At 46.2% G+C, this 26,110-nt stretch overlaps 1 protein-coding gene across 2 annotated transcripts; it reads left to right on the top strand.

Annotated features, from left to right (window-relative positions):
* Positions 1-1,712: 1,712 nt before the first annotated feature.
* On the top strand, positions 1,713-24,849 carry LOC125761540 (hemicentin-1-like). Of its 2 annotated transcripts, none has more exons than XM_049422755.1 (8): positions 1,713-1,836; positions 15,945-16,885; positions 17,503-17,648; positions 17,717-17,927; positions 18,026-18,283; positions 20,050-20,147; positions 20,512-20,604; positions 21,977-24,849. In XM_049422755.1, the coding sequence occupies exons 2-7, from the start codon at positions 16,774-16,776 to the stop codon at positions 20,602-20,604; spliced, it is 918 nt and encodes a 305-aa protein (XP_049278712.1). In that variant the 5' UTR covers positions 1,713-1,836; positions 15,945-16,773; the 3' UTR covers positions 21,977-24,849. The 2 variants fall into 2 exon arrangements, with proteins under 2 accessions (XP_049278712.1, XP_049278711.1); XM_049422754.1 differs by having other exon boundaries at positions 1,720-1,971.
* Positions 24,850-26,110: the final 1,261 nt, after the last annotated feature.

Here is a 26,110-nt window from a genome sequence, read left to right as displayed (position 1 = left end):
GAGCTTGTCATCAGTTCTATGGTTGCTTGCTGCGAAGCTAATGGACACTCGGTAAAAGGCCCTGTGCAGCGTCAGCATTTCGTGAAACAATCATGACAACGACGAGCAATGAAAGCAAGACAATCCCCACGAGCTTTGGGAGAAGAAAAATCAGAGCGTAAAGCAAAAGGACGCAAAGACACTACACTTGGAGTAAAAGCTTCGAAGAACACCAGCGCTGCACATCGCTTGGTAAATAGTTTAACCCACCCTCCATCCAATACACACACGCGAGGGGAAAAGTGATAAAGTTGTTATAGAACTCGGTGCAACGTAGGTACTATGAATGGCGGAAGAAATAGTGTGTAGCCAGTGAAACGATTGTTCGGCGACCAGCATTATCACCCCACACAGATACCACAGTGGCCAGATGGTAAAGGAACCGAACAATCAGGCTGAAGAACTGCCACAACGTCCATGACGTGCGAGGGCTGAAGAAAATAAATAAAATTAATTATGTCAATTACCACAGTGCCATGATAAACTGGGGGGCCATTTATAAATGTCCAGAATGTTGCTTTTTTGCACGACCATTCCTTCACGGTTGCGTCGCAGAAGCAAGTACGCAATGGGCACCATTTCGACATTCGGACGTCGGACACGTCGGGGTCGTAGAGGATGAACAAATTTAAAAATTAGGTGTTGACTAAGCGACATCGGAAATCCACATCGCTTTCGGGCATGAAGAGTAATGTGTCGTTTTAATGTGTTGTTGTATCGTTTTGCGTTTTGTTTTGTTGTTACGGCGAAAGAATGTTGGATTTAGCGAAACAAAATGAACATCACATTATGACCGCCGTCTTATCCGATTTTAATTAGTTTTATCTTGTGATTGCCTTTCTTCCTGGCGGTGTGTTAAGTGCCGTACCGTTAAACAATTGCACCATTTCCTGGACGCCATCGGGATTAGCGCCGGGGAATAGAAAGCAACAGCGAACTACGATCATCTCGTCCGATTGCTACCACCTGGGTACCTCGAGTGGCGCTTCCCATGTTGTTGGGCGCGCAACACTTGACGATACTGACCTACCGCGTCATCGCATAACCCCAAGGTAATACGTATCTGCTCACACTCACGACTCATCTCCCGCTGGATGGTGTTGGGCGAGGAACACATGGGAATGCGAACCAAGCTGCAGTTCTTTCGCGTGGGAGGACGCTTTTGATATCCCCCATCTATGTTCGTTTTTCGATTTTTGTTTCGACTAACAGAACAACACGTCTCATTCTATGCGAGTCTTCGCGGAGACGTCCCTAGCACGTTGAAGGTTTTTCCACCACTTCTCACACCTGCACAACGTGTCCCTCTCTCATCGATCGAAAGAACAGCTTCTTTTTACCAGTCACAACAACAAGATTGCATACATCCAATGGAATCCATGGCGAATTGTGAGTTATGAGTGTATTTTTGTTTTTTCATGAAAAAGGAGTTTTCACCGCTTCAAACCAAAAAAAAGGACGAGAAAATGAGTTACTTTCACAGCATCGGATCCGAACACAACGGCACTCACTTCCAGTGAAAAAAACGGGGAAATACCGAAGCACGAAGTTACGCGAGCCAGCGAGTGCCCGGTATGGCTTCGTACAAGCGTTTGCTGTTGCGCAGGACCGGCATGCTCTGCATCGTTCTCTCCTGCCAGCAACAGACCGGAGATCGCGCTTGGGCGTACGCTTGTGTTCGACATACTTCCATCAACGTCGTCAAAGCCAGTCGATACGGTCGCAACGAACACCCCAGGAGCAGCTGAAACACCACCAAAAAGGGATGGTGCGTCCCTATTTTTCCACCCGGGCAAGGTTAGTAACGGTGCGGAACTGGGCTCGTTCGCGTGTGCGTTCGCGTGTGGCGGGATCGCTGTATCTGCGTTAAAACCCTTCGCGAGTGAATCATCTACCGAGTCGTATGCCGACCAACATACACAGGTGCTAAATGTAAGTGGAAAAATGTACCAAGATCCGGAGTTGCAAGTGATGCGAGTGCTCGTGAATGATTCGTGGTTGGGCGTGTGTACTTCCTTTGGTGGGATGCATACGACCACCGTTCTTACTGGTGACCTTCCAGCAGTTGACCACCATCCTCTCCCGCCCTCCCCCCCCTCCTCGCCCCATCATCCACAATCGCCAGTTTTGTCTTCCGAAGGGGTGAAGTGAAGGACAACCGTACCTTTCTGATATGCGAGCGATGTGTTGTGCTTTCCCGGATTACGTGAAGCATAAGAATTGTGGCTTTAAGGATTAAGGAACGACAAGTGTACCTACATGTGTGTGTGTGTGTTTAATGTACTTGTGTGTTATTTTACGCTAAGAATATTTTTACGACGCACTTTCGCGCCCACCAATGTGGCTGTTTCAAGGATATGACGTTTTAGAAACCTTTCGCACGACCACATCATAACCGGTCTGCTCTGGTTTCTGGGTGGTAAAAGTTTCACCTGACACCATAATCATAATCTTCGTCGCAAGTCGCAAGCGGCCGTCGGTGTACGTGGAATAATTCATGAAGTTGTTACGTGCACCAAGCAACCGGGTGTCAGTCGTAAGTGTAAAGTTGGGGCCAGCAAAATGAATGATTATAATAAGTGAACAGGTAAGAACATGCAGCAAGTGCATCGCCAAGGTGTGGAAAAACCTTTTCCCACACGAGTGGTGGCCTTAGCGCATCGGAAGATTGTCGAATTGCACAGCTGAAGAAGAAGAACAAGAAGAAGGAGTAGTTTTTCGCAACATTTTAGTCCGGTAGGCCGACGGGAAAATGTATTGTGCATTCATTCCTATCTCACCCCAACCGGCTAGTGGAAAGCTAGTGGGAAAAACTTTTATTAGATTTTGTTGAGTGTTTGTAAACTAACGGTTACCTCAGTGGCCTTCCACCGGCGGAGTCTTAAGTGGATTAAAACTAGCACTGCTTGGTACTAGTGGCGGTTAGGTGAAGACAAAAAGCACTCCAAACTCGACTACCGCCTAGTGGTGCCCATATCATACGTATGGGGAAAGGGACCATTATGAGTGGGCAACTGGGGACTGGAGCACTAACTTATCGCTCTCTTCCCACGCCAAATTCCGGATAACGCTTGTGGGCAAAATTAATGTCCACGTTGGTAAAAGTTACGTCTCTAGCACTGTTTGCTCTACGAGAAATTACCCCTCGTCACAAAAAGCACCACGGGAGGTTCGAGATTTTGATGGTAATTTAATGCTCACTCACAAGAGGTCGGCCGGGTGTAAATAGCACCAGGTCATGGAAAATGTCATGATTCCTTACCTAATAGAAACACACGAAAACTTTGGATACAATTTCACATTGAAAGTGATATTTGAGTTAAAAGCTTTCCAGCGATGCGAGCAAAGAGCTGTCCAAGCGAGCGGATATCCACCATGCGCCTCCATTATAATTGTTTTACGAAACGTGCAGCGCATTCTTTGCGCAAACTTTTTCAAGTGACATTGTTGCAAGAGCGAAAATTCTTTGAAATATGTAACAACAATCATGTTTTTTTTTGCTGTTGTTGCTGTTGTTTATGTAAGCAACTTTGGTACATCCCCGTCATTAATAATGCTTGAGTAAGATTTCGATGACACAAAAACGAGAGCCTTCGCTAGATTTCACTGCTCAAAATTTTCCCACACAAGAATTCACAAAGCGTTGGAATTGAATTATGTCGAAAAGGTTCTTCCTCCAGCCACAAGCTGGCCGCATTCACATAAGCAGCACGTCAAAACTAAATTAATGAAAAAGGGGTTTTTGCCCTCTTTTTAAGAGACACGAGGTTCGGATCGGATACGGCCATTAAGTCATTAGGAAATGATTTTTCGACATTCCGCTGATGGAGCGCTTTCAATTAGGGCACGTTGAAACCGAAAAACTTTACCAGCAAAAGAAATCTTTTCCCTGTATTCAAACCATATCCTCTCGAAACGTTAACGTCACGGAAGGCAAGCGAAATCAAAAAGAAAAATGAAAGAAAAGCTCACCAACTGTCAAATGTCAGTTAACAAGGTTTCCGCCTGCTTATTTATTTATTTTTTCCATTCCTTCCGCTACAACCATTCTGGCAACAATGAGCGACACAAACGAACCGAGCAAAAATGCGAGCGTATGAAAATTTTATTTCACATTTCTCATTCTTCGGAGCACAGAACACACCGTCCGTTGGCACGTTACAAACACAGTAAGAAGCTAATAGACAATGTTTGTCTCTTGTCCCCGGGTAGCGGGTAGCAAATCGGACATCACGCAGTAGCAAAAGAACCGCCCAGCTAGAAAGGGCCAGTAAATTATGGCAGGGGAGAGCACAAAAAAAATTGTTTCTATCTCCAGATCTATCATCACCTCATTTAAAGCGGCATCGGAATTCATCCTGTCACCGTATTGCCTCAGGACCTCCGCTACAGAATGGTGACATTTTTATCCATCGCACGCCATCTTCAGCACGAAAATGCGTGCCATTAATAGCAAGAAACGTGGCACAGCGAATATGGTGAAGGGTGGATGGATGGGTGGTAACACGCTGTGTCGTGGAGGTCGATGACGCGACGGGGTGTCAAATTTCGCAGCTCGTCCTCATCAAAATGTTGTTTCTTAGGTTTTCGGCTTTTTTTATTTCAATTCAGCTTCTAGCCACCCTGCTTGCAAAAGTTACCTTACGGTCGGATGGTTGCTCACGGCGCGAAAATGCCCGTCAGCAATTTTTTTTTGTGCCGTCCATTGTTCATTGAGTTCAAAGTTTAGGTATTTTCCTCAAGCTTCTCGGTTGGTTGCAGACCACCTCTAAACGCGACATCCTTGTATTGGCGCTCTTCATTTTCACGGTGCTTGTTAGGTGACCCTCCTCCGATAGCCAGTTTTGGTAGGCCGGCCGTCGTCAAGGGAAACATTCGCTTCCCACGTGCACTGTTGAGAATAAAGTGGCATTTTCTCTTTGCCGCTCGTCGTTGAACTCTGGACGAGATGGAAGCACGTTCTATGGGCAATGAATGTTGCAGACTCGTCCCGCCATCGTTCCGTTGTGCTGTACGAACGTACGTTTTCATTTAAAACACAAAAAAGGAGAGAAAAAAACAAATCGCCCCGACAAAAGACCCGTCTTATACCTCGAAGGCAAACGTCAAGCACCGGCCGCCAATATTTGTTTATCGTCCTGCTTGAAGAAAATGACAACAGCAGGCGATGCTTGATGTTTCTTCCCGTTCATGCTCTACGCTCATGCAACGTTGCATCGTTGCGCGCGTCCGTGAAGCACCATTAGGCCGGTAAGTGCACGACCGTTCTAAAAAGGCTTTCCACGTTCGATCCCACTCCACGCCCGAGGCAACCGGTCACGACGGTCTCGACGGTAGTGCGTTAGCAGAAATGGAAGAAATTATCGTTTGCTCAGTCAGGCAGAAATTGCTGCAATATGGAGCGAAACAAAAGCACTCTGCACTCGGTTGTGTGGCCTGCTGGGATTGGTACCGCTGCAATCTGCCGTTGACTAGTCTGAGTACCACCTGCACTCGTATGTCGCTGAGTCAGGTGGAATGTGTTGAGTTATACAAAAAAACGTAGTACGCCGATGTGAATGGATAAGGTGAAATGATAAAAAATATTGATGTCGATCATTATCATTACATCGTTGGAGCTTACATTCCGCAAACCAAACAAAAAAAAAGGGAACGCAAAAGAAAATCATTCCATCCCCTCAGTGAGTGATAGAGAAGGCAATACAAATTAGGAAAGAGAGAACAAAAAGAGACCACCCAAGTAAGAAAAACGATGATTGAATGGAGCCTACGTATGGATGGATGTATGAATGTTTGTACGGGAAAGGTCGGTGGAAAGCAAAGACCTTTTTCACGTCATTCCACAAGGATAACGATGACAATGTTGTCGATATTGGGCACAGGAGTGTTTTCACCCGGCCGGCCCCAAACGATGGTTCCCGTTTTTTTTTTTTTGCTGTTCCGTTTCCCGTCTCCACCCTACCGTCGCGCGGCACGGCAGGTGTTCCAGCACTATAAACCGACGTTACAGCGTGCAGGAAAAACGATGAACACTAAAGTTCGTACTGCACCCAGCAGCCGGGTCCTTAGGATGTAGTTTATCCTACGATACCCAACAAAATCCCAATACGTACCAGCTCATTCGCTCGCCCGGCGCAAAAATCGGAAAGGTGCCCACACTGGGAAGGGGCAATATTTTTCGCCGACGTTGACTCATAAATTATGTATGAGGTATTTCCATCGCTCTACGATGCATCATTAGTCCGGCGAGGTGGGAAGGGGAGAACCACGGACGAGAAAGGTCGGTATGTGGAAGGATGTCTTTTGCACGCGCGCAAATACAAATACCCGCGCCATAGCAAGGACTTCGCATGGTTGCAAGTCATTGAAGGTTTCGCTTGGAAAAGGAAATGCTGGCGTTAGAAATACAGATTTTTCCAATTTTTCCATCACGATGCAAGCAAAACGAGGTAAAGAACAACAAAATGCTGATGAAGGTAGCAAAAGCCAGGTATTGGAACCTGGTGATGTTTATCGAAGCATAGAGTGTCTATGGAGGGGTGATGTTTTTATTCCCCCCACTTACATCACGAGTCACGAGGATGAAGAAAAGACGCTTATGCTGTCGCATTTATGCCGGCAAAAGTACAGGAGGTAAATTAAAAACCTTGGAAGAAACCTCCAGGAATAATCCTTAAAAAATTGTGCTGATTTGTGTGTGTGTTTTTTTTACGTTTTAGATTTTCACGTACCGTACAGCGACTTCAAACGACATTTGCATTCCGGTGGACAGCCGCCTTCACTAATGATTCTGCCACCTTTGCGCAGCCGTGAATTAGACTCAATTTTTCAGTTAATTTTCAGTGTCCACTTTTAATTACATTTTCACCCAGCACGGGTAGTACGGTCGACTTTCCTAGGCCTTCCAGTACTGACGTTTTGCGTCGTGCCAGATAAGGCGCAATGCTCGCATTTAATTATCCTCTATCGTACCGCATTTATAAGCGCACATTAGGCAAATACTCTACCGAGACGAGATGGGAGAAGCCTAAAAAATGCAATCGTAGAAAAATTACCACCGACTGCTGCTGCTGCTGCCGAAACATTTGGCTACGGGAGGGACATAAAATTTAAGCACTTGTCCGATTTTGGCTTGGACGGATGAGTTTTTTTTTTACTTTTTGCTAGGCGCCCTAATGCAGGGGCTCATTGGAAGAAGACACCCGGTCCATCAGTCGTGCGGCGAACGTCCCTGGACGCTAATTCGGACACTCAAATTTTATTTCCGTTTTCATCGCCTAACAGCCATCCGTTACAGCTGTGATGCTCGTTTTATTCTTTGCCGCTGCGAGATGAAGACGCGGCAGACGGTAAATTAGAACAGTCTCATTAGAACAAATCGTACTAAAAGCTGACTTCGTTTTAATTTGCAGCAGCTTTAAAGGTGACTCCGTTTATCGCTCGTCCAAGCGAATTTGCTGCCTTCGCATTTTGCTCCCTTCACAGTGGAACAATCGCAAAATGGTTGTACAATTTGAAGTACATAACTTTTGTTCAAACCGAAAAAAGCGACTCAAACGATCGTCTTTCAATTCCTCACCATCGAAACAAGAACCGTCACGGCGTGATGAAGGGTGATGTTGCGTGCAATGAGTTGCATTAACGGCCTGTATATATGTATGTTGTTGATTTTTCCTCCACACAATGTCGCCCCGAGATGCTTTGTGTTTCGAACGCACAAATCGTTCCTGCTTTTTCGAAGATAAGAACAAAAAATCCTACCACCTCCCACATCTGCCACGAACACGAACATCACAACGATAACGTGCCCGTAACACGCGAGCCCTTTCAGACTTTTATTTGGACCCTCTCCAAGGTTCGAAGTTCCCGGACGTACCGGTTCTGCCGCTCTAAGCAAACCAGCCGGAAGGTGTGGTACATTGTCCGCACACAACAGAACTCGACCCGTTCGACACAGCCGGAGAACGGAGAACCATTGTTTTGTGCGACAATTTTCCACCAACTTCCTGCCCGGTGACTGGCGAAGGGGGACTCAGCAGCCCCAGTCTTACGTGACTGAATGTTTTCGCCGCGTTCACGTGCCCATTCAAACACGGCCCAAACCAAGAATCTCGCGGCAACACGAGGCGTACGGACAAATGTTATTGAAAAAAAGTTCCGGAAATCAGTCGAAAATGGGGAAGCCGAGTAAAGGAAAGGGGAACAAATAAAATCTTGCAATGTACATCCGACCTTCACCCATTGTGACTAGAACTAGAGCTTACGGAGCAGGTTCGAAGCAGAACTAAATGTTGGGTGTGTTAATGTTTGCCGGGCGGAACTGGAACGACCGGCACGAAACGCAATGGACTGTTCCGTTCATGTTTACCGTTGACTGAGATTGAATGGTGCGACGCCATGGAGTACAACACCTGGTTGCCTTGTCCCGCTTCCTCGATGATTCTCCGTGTGGCCAACATCATCCATTTGATCAGTGACGGACGAGCGGTCAATGGCGGCTAGTGTAGTTCCGAGCAGTTGACGTTCAACAATTTATCATCCACCTCGTCTACCGTCCACTGTTAGCATGAGTTATGCGCCGTACAAGTGGACACCGGCTGGACCTTAAAGTCCAACGACTCCATGGTTAACTGACGAACCATACCGAGTACCGTAATAGGTTCCTTCGAATGAAAATGTAAATTCCTTCCATGATTGATGATATTGTTTCGAGTTTGATCTTCGAGCGCTCGATGGATGGCGACCAGGTAAGCATAAAGATGTATGTAAATCGGATTGAAGTACGACGTCGGTCAAAATGAAAGGTAAACAATACATGTTTGGACTGTTGAAAAGGTTTTTGAGTGACATTCCCGCAAGTTCCCCTCGATTTTGTTTGCAAAGTTCTTATTAAAGGGCTTAAAATTTGGCCAAAAACATGCGAACGAAAACACTTCAAAGCCTTGGGGTTTATGCTTATTAGGAGCATAAACTTTACAGTAAAAACCAAAACAGTTCAAGGCCAAGTTGGCCAACTTATTGCCCGTGGTTTTGTGTGTCGAAAGCGGCACTTATGTACACGTGGTACACGATAACTCACCAATCAGACGAAAACTCATCCGAAAAACAAGTTAAGACAACCTATGCTATTAGTGCCTTCTTCAAGTAGCAGCCACTAATAAAACAAAATAGGTCGAGTGGTTGCTGCACTCCGTCCTTACCTTCCTTTTTTTTATCGCGTGCCATCAAAAACCAATCTAAATTTAAATTTCCTAACGATGATCACTCAAGAATCTTCGCTCCTTTTTGACAATTTTGCTGTGAATGGCTTCCTGCTATTTGCCACGAAGGAAAAGAGCTTATACTTTCCCCCGGCCCTTTCAGGTATTGACAGCCGCGATGGCACCACCGGGGCACAGAAAATGTCAACAGCAGAGCGGTGAATCGTTTCCGCTTTCTTCAAGGCCACGAGGCTAAGAGTACAGCTGGCTTGGTTTGTTTGGCGGCACGACTCTGGCCAGCAACAGAAACAGAAATTTCGCAACATGAAACATCGTCCCCAGCACGAGGACGCGGTAGATGGAGAACTTTGAGGCTGCTATTTTTACATCACCAGCCAACCAACCAACCAACCAACCAGGCTGCTGGCCAAGCAATGTAGGCGAAAGAGCAATTTGCATATATTTAACCGTCCAATTTATCAGCCCGGCCGAAACAGAACAGTAAACAGATCCATTTGTTATAACAGAACGTCTGTCGGTCGGTCTTGCTTGATGTCCGACGACGTCCACGACTACGACGAAAATCGGACATCCTCCTGGCAAGACCATCCCTGCCAAGGATGGTCGAAAACTGTGCTACATAAAGCATACGGCATGCACCATTAATCAAACAATCACACACCCTGGACACACAACTACGGCTCAATCCAAGGCACAGCCACCAGATGCCACTGACCACTGACACTAAAGTCACACATGAGTCACCGTGGAAGTAATGGATGAAGTTCCCTTCGTCCGAACTTCGTACCGAAGGATGTGATTGAATGGGTGAAATTTATCTACCAACTGCTACACCATATTCTCGGGAACTGGAAGAAAGTCGTCCAAGCGACGGCTTTAAAGCAGACTTACCCAAAAACTCAGCTTTAATGGCAAAGTTGGGCAGCTTCACTCTACTGGCAACTTCGTTCGAGATTTAGCAAATGGCAAAAAAACGAACTGAAAAGGATTAACTTCCTGGAAATGGGAATCGGAAACCGCGTCCTTCCCATGTTGTAAAAGGGAAAACCGAGCGATTCGGTCCATTTTAATCCGACTGTTTGCTTTCCCGAGTGAAAAGGAACCAACCAAATCTATAACTGTCGATGATGAACGTTCACACTCCATTAACTCTTAATAATTAACGAAATTGACGCTCGGGACGGTTTCGCAGCCCCATTCGTTACTTGAGACGAAACGGCGCTGACAAATAGAACGGCAAGAATGGAACGTTTTAAAACAATTAAACCATTTCCATTCCATTTTTGCATGGCCTAGTTTCGGTTTCGCTGCGAATTCTGTATGGAGCTGAAGTCAGTTTTTCTTTCCGAAGGAATACATGCATTTCAATTCCATTCCACTTTACCACATTCTTTTAGCGAGTATTTGTGTCTTTGCAGACAGCAAGCTGAAACTTTCTTACGGCAAAGTCACTGACTTTGTTTGAGTTGGCACTAGCAAGGATTCGCTTCTTCGCGCGGTGAAAACCGAACTAGCGGCACGACTTATTTAACGCCTCAGTTCGTTCGCTCGCCACGCAAACGCCACGAAGAAGCCAACAAACCAAAACCCGTTGTCCCCGCTTGCCTTTCGCTTCGGCTTTTTTAACCCCTTGCCAAGTGTTTCCTCCAATTTCACAGCTGGTTGAGGTCACTTTGTTCATTTTCGAATGCTTTCAGTTGAGAAACCTTGCCATTTTTCCTTCGCTTACTGTTGACTGTTGCGGTGCACATTCCTATCCATCACGCAGGAAGGCTTCTCCGTGTTGCTGGCGTGCCATGGGATAGAAACTTTTGGCTAAAAGCCACAGTATACCGTAACCGAAAGGTTCGCATACCAGAGCAAATGTAATCCAACAGCCTGGAAAGCGGCCATTAGCAGGGGACGGGCCATGTTTAAATGGTATTTTATTCTGAAGGCGTGCGTTTTTTTTCCTGGCGTTCCTACAGCTACTCTCCACAGTCATGAAAATAGACACATTAACAGCAGAACTGTTGTGCGAAGAAATAGAAGCACTGGTTATCGTACTAATGTAGGGTATGAGTTTGGAATTGACTTAAAATGTGCTCAATGTAAAAACACATTCTCATCTTTAAGTAAACAAAAAACCGATACGAATACTCGGGCTACCTTTTTCCATTAAAAATTCATCAGCACTTGTAGAAATCAATCTGATCCTTCATTAAGAACTGCTCTCGCTGCATTATTTAATTAATCATCGGATCACCGAAACACCTTCGCTTTCAGCTCATTTCGTGTTGCATCAAACTTTAAGCCAAGCGTAAAAAAGGGGTTTCAGCAGCCCCTTTTCAAGCCGTTTTTTACCACCTATTGCGAAATGTAATCCCTTTCGGTAATTCCCTGAGCCTGAGCCTTTAAGGGAAGAGTTCGATTCCGACCAGTTGCTATTGAAATTTTGCAACCATTAAATCGAGCAAATTTTCACACCTTTTTACACTATCCCCAAAACTTCGGGCGAAGGTGATGGAAAATGTATTTCCCGAGAAAAGCTACACCCCACGCCTGTGCCACGCCTATCAACCGGTATTGCTGATCACTTTCTTCGACCTTGAATGCCAGCGTTGAAGGGGGTTGAGGTCTGTTTACAGAATAGAAGCAAAGAAAAAACCTTTCCGACCAAGGCCACCCAGAAAGCTTGGAAGGAAATTGAACGGACAAAGATTAATGATCGACACGGTGCGCCATGTTGCTGCAAAGGAAAACATCAATTTCATCCGTGCTTGAAATCGGCTTAAAATTTACTGTCGCATTCTGGACGTTTTTGGTGCCGGTTTGTGGCGGTCGAACCGGGAGTCCGAAATTCTCTTATCGTGTCTCCCGGGTCTCCAATTATCACGGACCAAACATAAACTCGCACTTTCGCCGGCACGGCCAAGAATGGGTGCCCCGTTTTGGACCATTGGGAGCAAGTTGCTGATGGTGCTGGGACCCGGCTTACACACTAAAAAACCCCGACCAAAACAAAATCAGGTTAGCTCAATCCGAAGCCTAGTTGCAAAGTGCTTGTGTTGTGTGGTCCTTTTTTGTACTTACTGTCGCTTCGTTGAACACGTTTACACGAGCACTCCACGGATCCGCTGGGAATCGGTGTTATCCGATTTTGGAAGACACAATTCTCGACTTTTCGTCCTCTATGCACAATTGTCCCTTTTTTGTGTGTATGTGTTGTTTGGGAGGAAGTTGTTGCACCTGAGTTCTCGGAACGTGTTATGCCGGATGTGTATGCAGTGACGTGCTCATACACAGTGTGTGTGTGTGGGCGAAAAAATCGGAAGCCCACCCCAACTGCTGACACGAACACATCTCTTGGGGACGGAAGAGCAAAAAAAAATCCTTCACCATTTGCTACAATCTTTTCTCACTCTGCTTTCATCACTGCCCAACCAACCAACTGTCCGCTAGTAGTATCCAAATGGAAATCTAAGAATTCGTTTGTTCGCTTCCTCTTTTCCCGGGCTGAATCCAACGAAAGTGAAGGAAACTTTATGACAATGGATCCATCAGTATTCCACGGGGAAGTGTTTGTAGGGTATTTTTTTGTTGTGTTGTGTTGTTGCGAAGCAGCAATTGCCGCATCTGAACACATTAATCTTCTTCTATCCTGCTGGGTGTATGTGTGCTGATATTTAGCACAAGAGCGAGTGCCATCAAGGCAAAACGGCAGCAAAACAAAACTTCTCACCATTTCCGAAATGTGTTCTGCTACTCTCGCCTTTGTACCGGGGCTATCGTCACATTATGGATGATGATGGGTGGCGATGGGGGTGATTCCGTCAGTTTCAGCTGGGTGGAAAACCCAACCCCCAAGGCTTGTGTGAACAGAAGACATTTCGTTTTCTTAAGGGTCACGCGCGTAAGGCAAAAGTCCTCCTAGCAAGTTCTAGATTTTGAATGATGTCTTCCGAAAACGCCCTACGCTCATTCCCAGCCTATTACTTCGTTGGCAGCCGGTCTATCGTGTACTTTTGGTTAAGTGCCATTTTGTCAGGTTCTCCTCGAACCCCTTCCGATGCGCCCGCCCCCCGTCCACTGTAAACGATTGCTGCAAATGTGATTGTATGCGATTTTAATTAACTGCCCAGCCTCGTGGGACCAATTGACGCGAAACGCGGTACAGCCAAAAGAAGGAGAGAAAAAAAAGTGTAAATTGTTTACTTTTGCAGCTGATGTATTATTTCCAGGTCCTTTTTGCGGATCCTGTTTGCTTTCTCCGGCAGTTCGAATTGCGGCGAGGCTTCTGTACCCTATTGTAGCTCCAATTGCTTGTGATTTAAATCTTTGCCAGTGTTTTCTTTCCTACCCATTGTGATTGTGTTTCACGTCAGTCGACACTTTTTCATGTACAGCGGGCTGTAAGATTCATGGCCTTCCCGTTGTAAACTGAGGGTTGCTGAATGACGGAACAGAAAAAATAACATCCCGAAAATACCATTTTCGGCACGCCAAAAATTTTTGGGTGCGATTGTTTTACTTTCCCATTTTCCAGTCCATCGAAAACCAAGAAGGTTTCCGATTCGTTCCCAAGAGATATGGTAAGTAAAGAGAAGAAAAAGAATCCATTTTTTTTTGCAAGGAAAATGAAAACAAGTTGCCATCTTTACCGACATCGCTAGCAATCGTTGGGTTTGCACTAGAAAAGTCCACTTTGTCCACGAGAAAATGTATCAGCGCAACGAACGAACGAACGACCGTTACCAACACCCGTCACGCCATTTGCCTTCTGGGAAGGTAGTCCTACGGCAGCCTGACGCATTTGGTTCAATTTCCACTAAATTGGAGGACCAGAATCTTAGGCCGACAACAATCCACAATCACAGACCGACAGGCCACCTTTCTCTCTAATTAATTGCACATCAACGGATCAATTTTGTTCCCGTCACGATACGTTACGTAGGCCGGCGACTAGATGACGGCAATGGCCCCGGAATTCTTTTCGCTCGTAACGCACATCGAACTTGGGTGGAAAAGCTGAAATAATTGAAAGATCTCACCGTGGATCGACAGCTTCGATGGTTCCGGTGTACAGTAATCCAGAGGCCGAAATGGGAAGAACCGAAACGAAAGGTCAACCTGACTGATGCACTACACCGAAAATGGTTGGGTCGTGGGAAACGGTACTAAAAACTCTAATTAACGAAATAGGATTTTACCCCCCAATCCGTACCATAAACGCAGGTAAAGGACATCGTCACCCTCTCGATCCGGTGTGGAAAAAGCGCAGACACACACACACACCCACATCAACCTTAAGGGCGGCTCAAGACTCAAACGACCCTAGACAGCTTCTAGTTGCGTTGGTTCTCGTCGGATTAGAGGGCGCGTGTAGCTCAATCGATAACTCAAACACGTCGCCTTTTTATGATGGCATAAATTACCTCTGATTGATAACACACTCCGGTTTTCGTCTCACGGCACTGAGGTGCAGCAGTTTTTCCCTTCCCTAGCTAGTGCCGGGTTCCATCGTTCAGGCGTAAGCACGAACCACGTTTCACACGTTAGGACCATCAATCACTGGATTAACACATTAAAACAACGTATAAAAGTAAAGATTTGGCTAGAGGACGCTAGAGGGGTGGAAAAATTAGTCCGATACTGGTGCTCCGATAGCAAAAGGGCGAAGGTGGTGGCATTCATCGGTCAAATAATATCCAACATCGGGTGACGCAGTCGATGGGACCAGTGTGAGTGTTGGTAATAAAATGTTGACAGGCGATATTCGATATCTGGCACGTAATAGGACCTGCTTGATGTGAGCAGACCAAAAACCGTTCCATTCCCTGCCAATATTGCTGGCGTCCATACATGTTCAGGGTCGAAAATACATGTTCATTTTCCCTCGCTTCTTCCCATCGATCCGCACCCATTCCCATGCGTATCATTCTCCGTGTTGTTCACATCTTTTTGCCTGGTTTTTCGATCTGTCCTCCTAGATGTTGGCGTCCTTTTTCTCATTCACCAAGAGATTACATCATAGGCTCGGCCGAAACGAATGGCACACAGTCTCATCAACGGCACTAATCCCCCATTTGGGCCGGTGCCGATTGCCAATCAACGGTACCGATGCGGCGCTCACAGTGTGCGAGCTAAATTTCCAAACGACCTTCATCCGTACGCAATAACGTCCAAATGCAGACGAAAGAACGCAGGTCGTTCTCAAGAATTTTGTTACCATAAAAAACACACACACACGCACACACACGCATACATTCGGGATGTTCTCCAAGGACCACTGGTTGGTAGTGACGTGCGAGGCGATCGTTCCACGTGCCCACGCGCGTACGTAAGTTGCGACCCAACACGTCGCCTTCTGGTTCGTAACGTTCCTCCCGTAGGAACGTGACTCAATTACAGCATCCTGATAGAATTGATTTGACATTTATTGGTGGACGAATTGAAAAACCTGCTGGGTCACACACTACTGGGTCCATAATGCAATCCAAGTTCTCGGGGTTTTACGGGGTACGGACACCCCGTTTTTACTGTATTGGGCCCGGTCATGTTCGGTGGTCGAGCGGAAGAAACACATGGTCACGCCCTCGGCCGAACACGGGGAAAATGACCAACTGTGACGGTGCAGTAACAACAACCAAAAAAAAAAAAGAATAGGAAATGATTCCAAACAACCGAAACGATAAATAATTCCAGCTTCCAGACGGTCGACATTTACAGTGAAGAGGTCCAGTGTTATCAGCCCTCGGATCAACTCGGTGCTTTCGATGCCGACTGGACAAAGGTTTTCGAACGGCAGCAGTGCAAAAAGTGAACACTAACAAACAGAAGCTCGAGTTTAACGTGAAGATTGTGAAACCGAACATCATTTCGTCTCTGTAAGTGAATCTGCTTAAAAAAACATCAAAGTGATGTCCGGTGAGGACGACACGAAAAAAAGTACAAGTTTCTTTCCCAGAACCAATCCCGAGTCGTTCGTAGGACGGTCGTGTTAGGATGAAATTGACCGTTAATCAACCACCACAGAGAACCGAGTGGTCCCTTCCGGTTGTGAAGTTCAGTGGGAGTGAATCGTTGTAAAATAAATTCCAGTCGCGTCCTTACCACGTGAACAAGTGCCGCATCATCGTAATAGTGACAGCGCAAAAGGGTCACCTGCGTCACCCTGTGCACTCAGAATTAAGTGTCAAACCAAAAGTGTTTAAAGAAGGCAAAGCAAAAGCCAACAAACAAGCAGAAGGTCGACAAAAAAAAAACCGCGTCCCACCGGAAGATAATCTCCCCCCACTTTGAATCCTTGTCCAAGGCACGGGGACAGAAGTAGACAGGTGTGCAGCTGGTGAAATAAGAAGCTGTGGCAGTTTAGTTTGTGAAAGCTCTCGAACCAGATCCGGCCCGGTTTGGACGGTTTGTGGACGGTGAATGAATAAATTTTCGCAAACACCGGTACCAATCCGGAATCCGGAAGGAGTTTCCGTTGGCGGAAATTAGCAAAACCAGCCCTGCAAAGCCGGTGACGCGTGGAATGACTCGAGTCGTAGCTAGGAAAGCCCAACGGAAGTGCAAATGCAACACCATGAACGCAAATCTCCCGCTTATTGCAGCGTTTATCAATTTTATCGTCATTTGCTTAGCAGGTAAGTGAATGGCATGGGAATGGTTATTCTTGACGAGTGAAGTTTTGCTATTTGTAAGATGTTTCTTTTTTGTTCGTTTAATTTCCTTAATGGTTTATTACCAGCAACGACTTGCTATTTAAAAGAGCTGGTTTAACTACGTTAATGATTTGTTCATGATGGTGTTCTACTCCATCGTCGGTACCACCATGACCATGGTGTGAAGTTCAACCACCAGTAATACTTAAAAAATATGCAATAAACTTAGTTGTATCTACTATTCATGAACAAGTGATTTAAATGACGCAATCCCTAAAGCTTGGTCAACGAATTCAAAAGCGCCAGCGTTCGTCTCACGCTTCACACACACTGTCCATTCGCATGATTCACCATGGAGTCAAGTGTTGGAATATGTTGTAAAGTGAGACGGACACCGTTAAAAAGCCACGGCAAAACGCAAATCCCCTGTACCAATCCACAATCCACTACGGGGCCTTAAAAGCGTCGCGAAGCTCATATGAATGTTAATAACAGATATTGTCCTTGCTCAATGACCCACTAGCACTAACTTTGTCCACATCACTGGTTCACTGTTTTATGCGTTGGTTCTTTCCCACTTCTGTTCTTTTTTTTTCCAGACACACTCAGTCCCGAGATGCAAATGTACTGGGAAAACCACATGGTGCAGCCGTACTTCGATAACACCACCAAGCGGGAAGTGACGGCTATTGCTGGACAAACCTGCCAGCTTCATTGCCGAGTGAAGAGTCTCGGAGACAGAGCGGTAAGTGTGAGCAGCACTGGAGTAGACGGGAGTGTGCTAACCCGGTTGCTCCTTCCATCCGTTGGCAGGTTTCGTGGATTCGAAAGCGCGATCTACACATCCTGACGGTGGGGATTCTTACCTACACCAACGACCAGCGCTTCCAGTCACTACACACAGACGGAAGCGATGAATGGACGCTACGGATAACTTCCCCACAGGCCCGTGATTCTGGTGTGTACGAGTGTCAGGTGTCAACCGAACCGAAGATCAGTCAAGCATTTCGAGTGAATGTTGTCGGTAGGTGTCCATCCATTCAGCCAGATGGTTTGCAATGTAAACAAAGTTCTAATTAATGGGAACTCGTCTTTTTATTTTTTGGCACCGAACGTACGCAGTTTCGAAAGCGAACATCCTTGGCAACTCGGAACTGTTCGTTAAGAGCGGCAGCGACATCAACCTGACCTGCGAGGCACTACAATCACCACAGCCACCTTCCTTCATCTACTGGTATAAAGGTGGCCGGGTAATCAACTACTCACAGCGTGGTGGTATTAGTGTACTGACGGAGCAACAGACCCGTACCAGCCGGCTGGTCATATCGCGAGCTTCACCGTCCGACTCCGGGAATTATACCTGCGCTCCGAGTAACTCCGGTAAGTAACGCCTCCGCCGTCAGAACCGAGAGCCCAGGATTAGGAATTCTAGGTCGGAATTCTTCACTTGTGGCCGGGTTTCCGTTTCGTACCCGGCTGTAATTTGCGCATGAACGGCATCATGCGGCATGTTGGCAGGTTGCTTTGAACGCACCTTTGTGCAACGCACGTTGTTCTGGTGGTCATGCATGTACATATATGCCCCAGTGTCGTAGCACCGATGCAATTGTCAATTGTTGGCAACGTATCAAAATCCAGCCCAATCCGGAGCGTGTGTGGATGTGACACAGGACATAATTCGCTTCGTTTGCGTTCTAGTTGAGCGTCGTTCGTGCAAACGACAATGCTACCATCGTAGCACCGTAGCACCGGAGAACTCTATCGAGTATACGGTATAAAGGACGCACGTGTAGCGTTCTGTGCGCCATAATCACCTCACCAAAGCTCGGTGTTCCCGATGCTTGTTCCCAACGCAACGAACGGCACACTAGGATTCACTTTCCTTCCACACAGGACCATAGGAGCTACAGTGGGGATATATTACGGTTCGTTTAAAAATTTTATGCACCACATTAAATGCACTTTATATCGACGTCACCATCATCCCAGGGAAATGGTTGTTTTAGCAGAGCAGCACGCTCTTTGTGCAAGGATTTGTCGATGATTTCTGCTAGCAAAAGCGACACCGAAGATAGACTGCACCGGCCACCGGTGGGGCGTGGTATAGCTGCGGTAACGATCGCATCAAGAAACCAGTGAGCCAAACCCGATTTATCGTATCATCTTCAACCCTCCAGAGGTGGACTGCAGCACAGAACGGCACCTGCTACTTACTGCTAGCGCTTCTTGATGAACCAGCGGCTGATGGAAAATAAGAAGTACCGACGTGTCCGCTCTTCGGCAAAAGCTCTCCAGGGAGCAACGTTCAGGCGGTGTGCAAATAACCATGCTGGCAGCAAATGGCTATAATCTTCCTGCCATATGAACTACTATGCAATCCGTGCGGCAGCTTTCTCCGAGCTGCACCATCCAGTGGCCGATCGTAAAGATTACGAACCGTGCCATCCAGAGCTCAACCCCGTTCAGGCAGTTTATAGCGCAGTTTGGCACTCCACTTTATGCTTTGTGTCGCTTCCCCACATCAAACGACGTCCCCTGACATGGGCGATGCGCTTTAAATCCACCTCGTAAGCTCGACAGGTGATAAAACGCCAAAAGAATATTCCCGCCAGTACCAAGAAACTATACACCACGAGGCAATGAATTTAATGAAGTTGTTTCAACATCGTTTCGTGAAGCATTCTTGGCCGCGTGCAGTTTTCACCGCCCTCAGTGACGTCAGTCGTTGCCCCAAAAGCGATAATCCATCTCATCATTTTCTGTGGACAAAATTCTTCCCCAACAAAACATTGCCGCAAGATTAACGCACCATTATACCGCCATAATGATAGCCGCGTTTGAATTACGCAAAATTGAACGCACACAAAGCATTCCGGTTCCTCAATTTCGGGTTTGATGATGGGAAATCTTTCATCCGTTTCAGTCATAATCGTTAAAACATCGCGACCAAAAACCGCCGGGTGCTTCATGGGAGTGAAACTTTCAACCCCGCCACTAATGGCACTAATAGTATGCACATAATAATTAATGAAAAGCCCCCTTTGACCTATCCAAACGGCCGCCTGTTTAGGAACGCTTGTTTAACCTCCTGCCTGACACTCCCAACTGGCACTGACACAATGCTCTCCTGTATTCCCTACTTTCAGATTCGGCTAGCGTGGTGGTTCACGTCATCAAAGGAGAGCATCCGGCCGCGATGCAACATGGAATAAATGGCGCTAACGTGGCTCATTCATCAACATATGTAATTATCAGTCTAAACGACTATATTTCCGTACCGGTGTTTCCCATTCCTAGCAGTTCCAACATCCCGGAGTCGACCATGGTCGGCTTTCGCTGATGTGGAGGGTCACTTAATTAATTTATTTCCTACGATCCATTCCCTTCTACACCGGATCGCTCCGGGTCAAATGGCAGAAATGTCATGTTGCGCTTAAATGACATACTTTTTTAAATTATCAAACCTCTCTCTCTCTTTCTCTCTTTCTCTTTTATCGTGCATCGTCCGTTTTTGACATCATCGTCACGATGTCCTCCTGTGGCTAACGGGTTAAACTCTGTCAAACCGGACCCGGAACCCGGTGGTATAAAATCCGGTGCAAAAGCAGATAGTTATGGTGATCATATCGGTCGGGTTCCAGCTTCTTCTACTTGCTCGGCCCCTACCGAGTGCGGTCCCAGCGTGTGCAGCTGTGCGATAGGTAAGTTTTCCTCCCAGCAAACTTGCCCGGGTTGGATGGTTCGCATAATGTGATTAATTTACATCGGTTATCGCTTATACGTTACCCGGTACCTTTGCCGGTGGCTGCGAGCGAATTAAGCTGTGGCGTCACATATATTGACCATTTAGCACGTGGCGAGGTAAGACGGTTGAGGCGAAAGGAAGACATTTGTCCGGCAGGTTGGAGTGCAATGTGTATGGAAAATGAGGGTTTTCCCTCTGGTTTGCAACAGTATCGAACCGGAAACTGAGCCTTCCGGAACCCGACCGGCAAGGCTACCGAGGCTTATTGGATTTGTTGCTTTGCTGAGCTAATATCAACAAGCTACTAGCATAGTCAGATGCTCCCAGTGCGCTACAGGCGAGTATGCTCTAATGCTTCAACACAAACACGCCGGTATCGGTATGTTTTGCTTCCAAACAACAACGCGCTGTTCAGCCGAAAGTGGAGGAAACTCATTTATTTAAACTCTACGCTCTCCTTCACCTTTCTATCGGCGAATCGACGAAGAAGCGGATCTGCATCCGTTCGGAAGCATTTGCACAGAACCCGAGAACGAGTACAAAAAGTTGTGTTTAGCTAAAGATTGATTAACCGTAGGAATTTAACTAACCCTGGCAAAGTTTGTTCGCAAGATAAATCGCCTTCTAACCAGTCTTATACCACCGTACTCTAGTCGAAGAAAATAAATTGTTCAAAGGGTTCGATCAGCTCGAAATGGTTAGGAAACGTGCGGTGAAACAAACTTTAACTGTGAAAGGCATGGTTTTCTTACCGTTGGAATGTAGCATGGATATTCAAAATGTGAAAATAGCCACTAATTTACAAAGCCTGCATGCACAACTATTAAACTAGGTTCACTCGCTCAGTACCTCGTGCATTATTGAACCGAAACACTTTGAGCACTCTTAAAGCCACGAGAGGCCTTTAAGTGCGTATTAAATTGGAGCGATTCGATCGCAACGGATGCGCACAGTTGTGATTTTAAACGGATGTTTTCGATAGGACGCAGCTTCCTATTTCAAGCCATTGCACACCCAGGAAATCACGATACTTCGAGCGGATGAGTTCTTTTCGGAAATCCCGGCAGGCCAATTGCGTCTGTAGGCATCGCTGTTTATTTTTTTTGTTGGTGCGTTCTCTCGTTTCTGCCTCGGTTGCTCACGAATTCAACTTCAATCTACGGCTTTTGCTAATGAATCTTCGTAGATTCCTTTCATGCATCGATCAATGCCACCACCATTCGGTGGAATTGAAGAATGTGCCGTATGTACAAATGTAATGCTCGAAGGACGCCGTACAGCACGTAATGAACAAACTTATCGCTCTATTCCGTTACGTTTAATTTCAGATAAGCTACGGGAAACACGAAACCATCTACAAAGTATTCAGTAACATCAAGCGACAGCCTGCCTGCCTTCCTTTCTCATTAACCCACCTCATTCGGATTAGTGGCAGCCACGTCGGGTGCAGATCTTCAGGCTACGGACGTTTCCCGCCAGCCATCAATTGCAGAATATGTGTGTGTGCGTGTGTATGTCGATGGTTTTCCCTAGCGTGTCACAGAATCTATCTTCATCCGGATGTGTCGAGCAGGAGCAGGCCTCGGCACACGCGGGAGACAGCTGGATAAGGAAGCTCCAAACAGACCGATGAATGAACCAACGAACGATGACGACAAAGACAAACCCATCTACAAGATTTTGCAGGTGCTCACCTTCGCGCGAGGACATCCGGATGTAGTTAGGGTCTCGTTTGGGGTGAAAGGAAAAAAAAAGAAACGACACACAAAATAGCGTGGCAGGCGCCATCGAATCGAGCGAAAAGATAACTAAATTCCACCGTGTCAAAGCTGAGATAATATCCTTTCGTGCAGGTAACCCACGTTGAAGTGTGTCCTCGACGACGACGACGGTTTCTAAGGCTCATCGCAACAGCATCGACCTACAATGATGAAAGCATCCTTTCGCCTGCAGACCTGATAAAAAGATAAACATGAAAAGAAAACAACACCTGAAGAAGCAACTCGCTGTAGCTTGCTGAGTATGACATACTGACACTGCTGGTTCACGTGTCCCTTGCAGCTTTGGCAAGCTGGCAAAAAGGCGAGAACTCGCTCGGTAAGTACGCCGTTCGCTTCCTCGTCAAGGACGGTCTTTTCATCGCTGTATGCGAACGGTTGCGATTGAGCGAAAGGTTTTGATTCAAGCTCTAGTGGCGGACAGGAAGGACGCTCGCCTTCCCACATATATGTAGCGTACGGCACGTACACGATCACGTACGAATCGTTCGTTGTCTAGTGCGCCCAAACCACCAAGGCCGATGTACCACCGGCACCGTATGGCACTCAGCATCAGCAGACGCGAAAAGAGTGAAGATTTGCTGCGAGCTTACATGGCCGCAAAGAAACGCGTACGCGAGCTTTGCTGATATCACATCCGAGACATCGAGTGCTTTCGTACGGGGGGTTTTGGGGGCCTGATCGTCCCTTCCCTGTATCGCACGTCCTGCGACACACATACGCGTGCAAGTTCAGACCAAAGTTTATCATACTCGTGTATGACGAAAGCTTTGGGGAATTCCAAATTTCCGACGGCTTCCAAATCCTTCCTGGGAAGCTGAGCGCCGTGTTGAGAAAGTTTTCCCACCTAATGGGTATTCCGCTTATGCCGGTGTGCGACTTTGTGTGGCTGTGCCGTTGCTGTGCGGGATAGCTTAACATAACATTAACAACACAAATCCTTCCTTCCTTTATACGGCGAGGCACTGCACTGCCCTCACTCCCTCTTACTCTTCCCGACCCGTCCCAGCATTCGAGTGCAGTGGTGGAATAGATTGTTCAAAGTTAAAATAAAGGATCGATAAATTTAAATCAATGCCGCTAACTTTTTACATCACTCTTTCGCGCATTGTGGCAAAAGTTTTGCAGTTCGCGTACTGGCGCTTGTTCGACAAAGGAAACAGCAGGCCCACCCCCCGCCCCGACAGAAATGAATCAAAAGCCGGTGCAAACATTGTGGCCGCATGTACGTACGCACATGGCTCCCAGCAGCCGGACGGGGGGCATGGAAGAAATAAAAATAAAATTAGAAAAAACACCTTCCAGCCCGGCTGCCACACTGAGACGGGGCCACATTTGAAATCGGCTTACCGTTGCTTCGGGACGCCACGCGATCAAAGTACGCGAATAAATCATGGTCCGCGCGAGGTGAAACGTATGCGTTATTTACCTAACGGTAACGCACCGGAAAGGAGCTTTTTTGGAGAAAGTCCATAACAAAAGTCGTAACAACACGCGCGAAACTGGTTCGGAAACATCTTGGATGGGTGTTGGGGGCCAATATTTTCTTTCGCATGGAATTACACCCCCAAAAAAGGGGTGTACAGAAGACTATGGGTGCCGGATGCTGCGACGATGGTTGGTTCGAAACTTTCATCAAAAGGGTCTAGTAGACACGGAATTTAACAAGAATGCGGCTGCGGTCGCGGTAGAAAGCGCTTTTCTTACGCACGACCCCGTTCCCTGAAAGCCCATTCAGGGAAAGGCGCAACTGCCGTGTATAACAAAGGAAGCGCACCGATACAATAGCAGTTAGCAAAATGATTCTTCGTATTTGGTGAAGTCCATATTTTCCCCCCGAAGCTCCTCTACCCTCTCCATTCCATTCCCAACTCCTTCACAACTCCTCAATCCTTTGAGACCCACTGTAAATAATGTTGTAAATACAAAATCCTATACCACACCATAGCAACACCGACAAGGATGAGGGCTACTTGCAAACATAAACCCTGCGTCAGTTGGGAAGAAATAACAGACAAAAAGAAGTTAAACAGAGAGCTAAGTGTGCCATGTGAAGGGAAAGCAAAACCGAGAGCGGGAGAGAGAAATAAATAAAAGCACCACCGTGCATTTCTGCATGCGTGAGCGAGACGGATCCCGAGCAAAGGATGTCAAGTAGCGAAATAAAACCACGAATTAGCATCCCGGATCGTGGTTATGGAAGATTGTAACCATTTTTATAATAATGAAACAAACAAAAAAACTATGCAAAAATTAGTAAATACGAAACGAAAATGAAAACCGATTCAGCAGAATGGGCAAAAGTGGAAAACAGATGGGCGATACAACATAGCAAATGGGACGGACGTGTAAAGTGGAAATGTTTTAAGGTACTATTAGGTTGAATAAATGAATAAAATGAGAAAATTGATAAATACCGTAACGATCTCACTCCGTTCACCGTTCATTACTGGGGCACACCTTGTGTTCAAATAACGAAAAAATATATATACCTACCTATACCTATATATATTCATCCAAGATACGATGACAATGATGATGTGCGCCTTCCGAATGGAAACAGAATGTATGTTTATTTATGAAGTTTTATGAATTCTCGTTCTGCTCATGCATAAACATACAGTTTGTTTTGTTATTATTATTTTTTGTTGTTGCTTTTCTGTGCTACCACTCGGTACAATCTTGAGTTCCTGTCACTTGCCTAGTCGCTGTGCTAGCATTCCGAATGTCTCTAAATATCAAGTCCTTTGTCCTTCATAACGGTGCCCGACAAGGATCAACAGCACGTTTCATCGTTATGCCGTTCCAGAGATCATCAAATCCACTTGCAAAACGAAACTGATGAGGGCACCAGAAGTGCGATGAGCATTGCTATCGATTTAGCTCTAATGAAGCCTCTTTTTTTTACAAATTTTGCAGGATTAGGTCGAAAACTTTCCCAAATACATGCTCGCCCAGTTTCCTTTCGTGTTTTCCTCTCTATATACATATTCTACTTTATGCGAGCTCCCGTACCAAACCACAAAGCTTTAGTTAGCAAGGGGCAATCTTTTCAAGTGCAGTGAATTATTTTTGAGCTCCTTTGAGATCGTTGTCGGTGAGATTTGTGATTACATTGAATATTCAAATGTCACCCCTTAAAGGTGGTTCCTCTGCTCGAAGGATTCAATCACACCTACCCTAGGCTAGGCACTAGAGCAGGCCAAAACGGAGGGGAATACTAAAAAAGTTCTCATCCACCCAACGGGTTCGTGCATCGGCACAGCACGTAATTTTATGATGGTGCAATCTCCAATTTAAAACAATTTACACACAATTTACTTCCATGAACACGAAACAAAGGTTCCGTAGTTCCGGAAGAAAACCCCTGCAGCTCCATGCACTTGCTAACTTGAGGCAATAGTAAAGCGATTTGCAAAATTCAATCCCACTTAGAGCTTTCACCACGATACACTTTCATTCGCTGCTTGTGAGACAATGTGATCGGGTAAGGCAATCAATTGAATGAACGGGGTAAAATTTGAATCATTCAATCTGGCAAATTTTCGCCTTTAATTTCATTCTTTCTTCATTTGGAATCAGAACCGTTACCATTAAACTCACTTGCTCCAATGATAAACATCATAATCCTTGGATTGCTTTTTCCGATTGAAAGCCACTTTACTTTGGTTTTGTAAAAACAAC

The sequence above is a fragment of the Anopheles funestus genome, chromosome 2RL, assembly GCF_943734845.2.
Source record: "Anopheles funestus chromosome 2RL, idAnoFuneDA-416_04, whole genome shotgun sequence".
NCBI lineage: Eukaryota > Metazoa > Arthropoda > Insecta > Diptera > Culicidae > Anopheles > Anopheles funestus.
Note: the sequence above shows the minus strand (reverse complement) of the source record. Positions and strands in the feature narration are given on the sequence as shown.

Bases quoted from the DNA above. Each gene is read 5' to 3' on its own strand.
- LOC125761540 (XM_049422755.1), top strand. From the start codon at position 16,774: ATGACTCGAGTCGTAGCTAGGAAAGCCCAACGGAAGTGCAAATGCAAC. The intron at 17,649-17,716 runs GTAAGTGTGAGC...ATCCGTTGGCAG, and splicing joins AGAGTCTCGGAGACAGAGCG to GTTTCGTGGATTCGAAAGCG. The intron at 18,284-20,049 runs GTAAGTAACGCC...CCCTACTTTCAG, and splicing joins CTGCGCTCCGAGTAACTCCG to ATTCGGCTAGCGTGGTGGTT.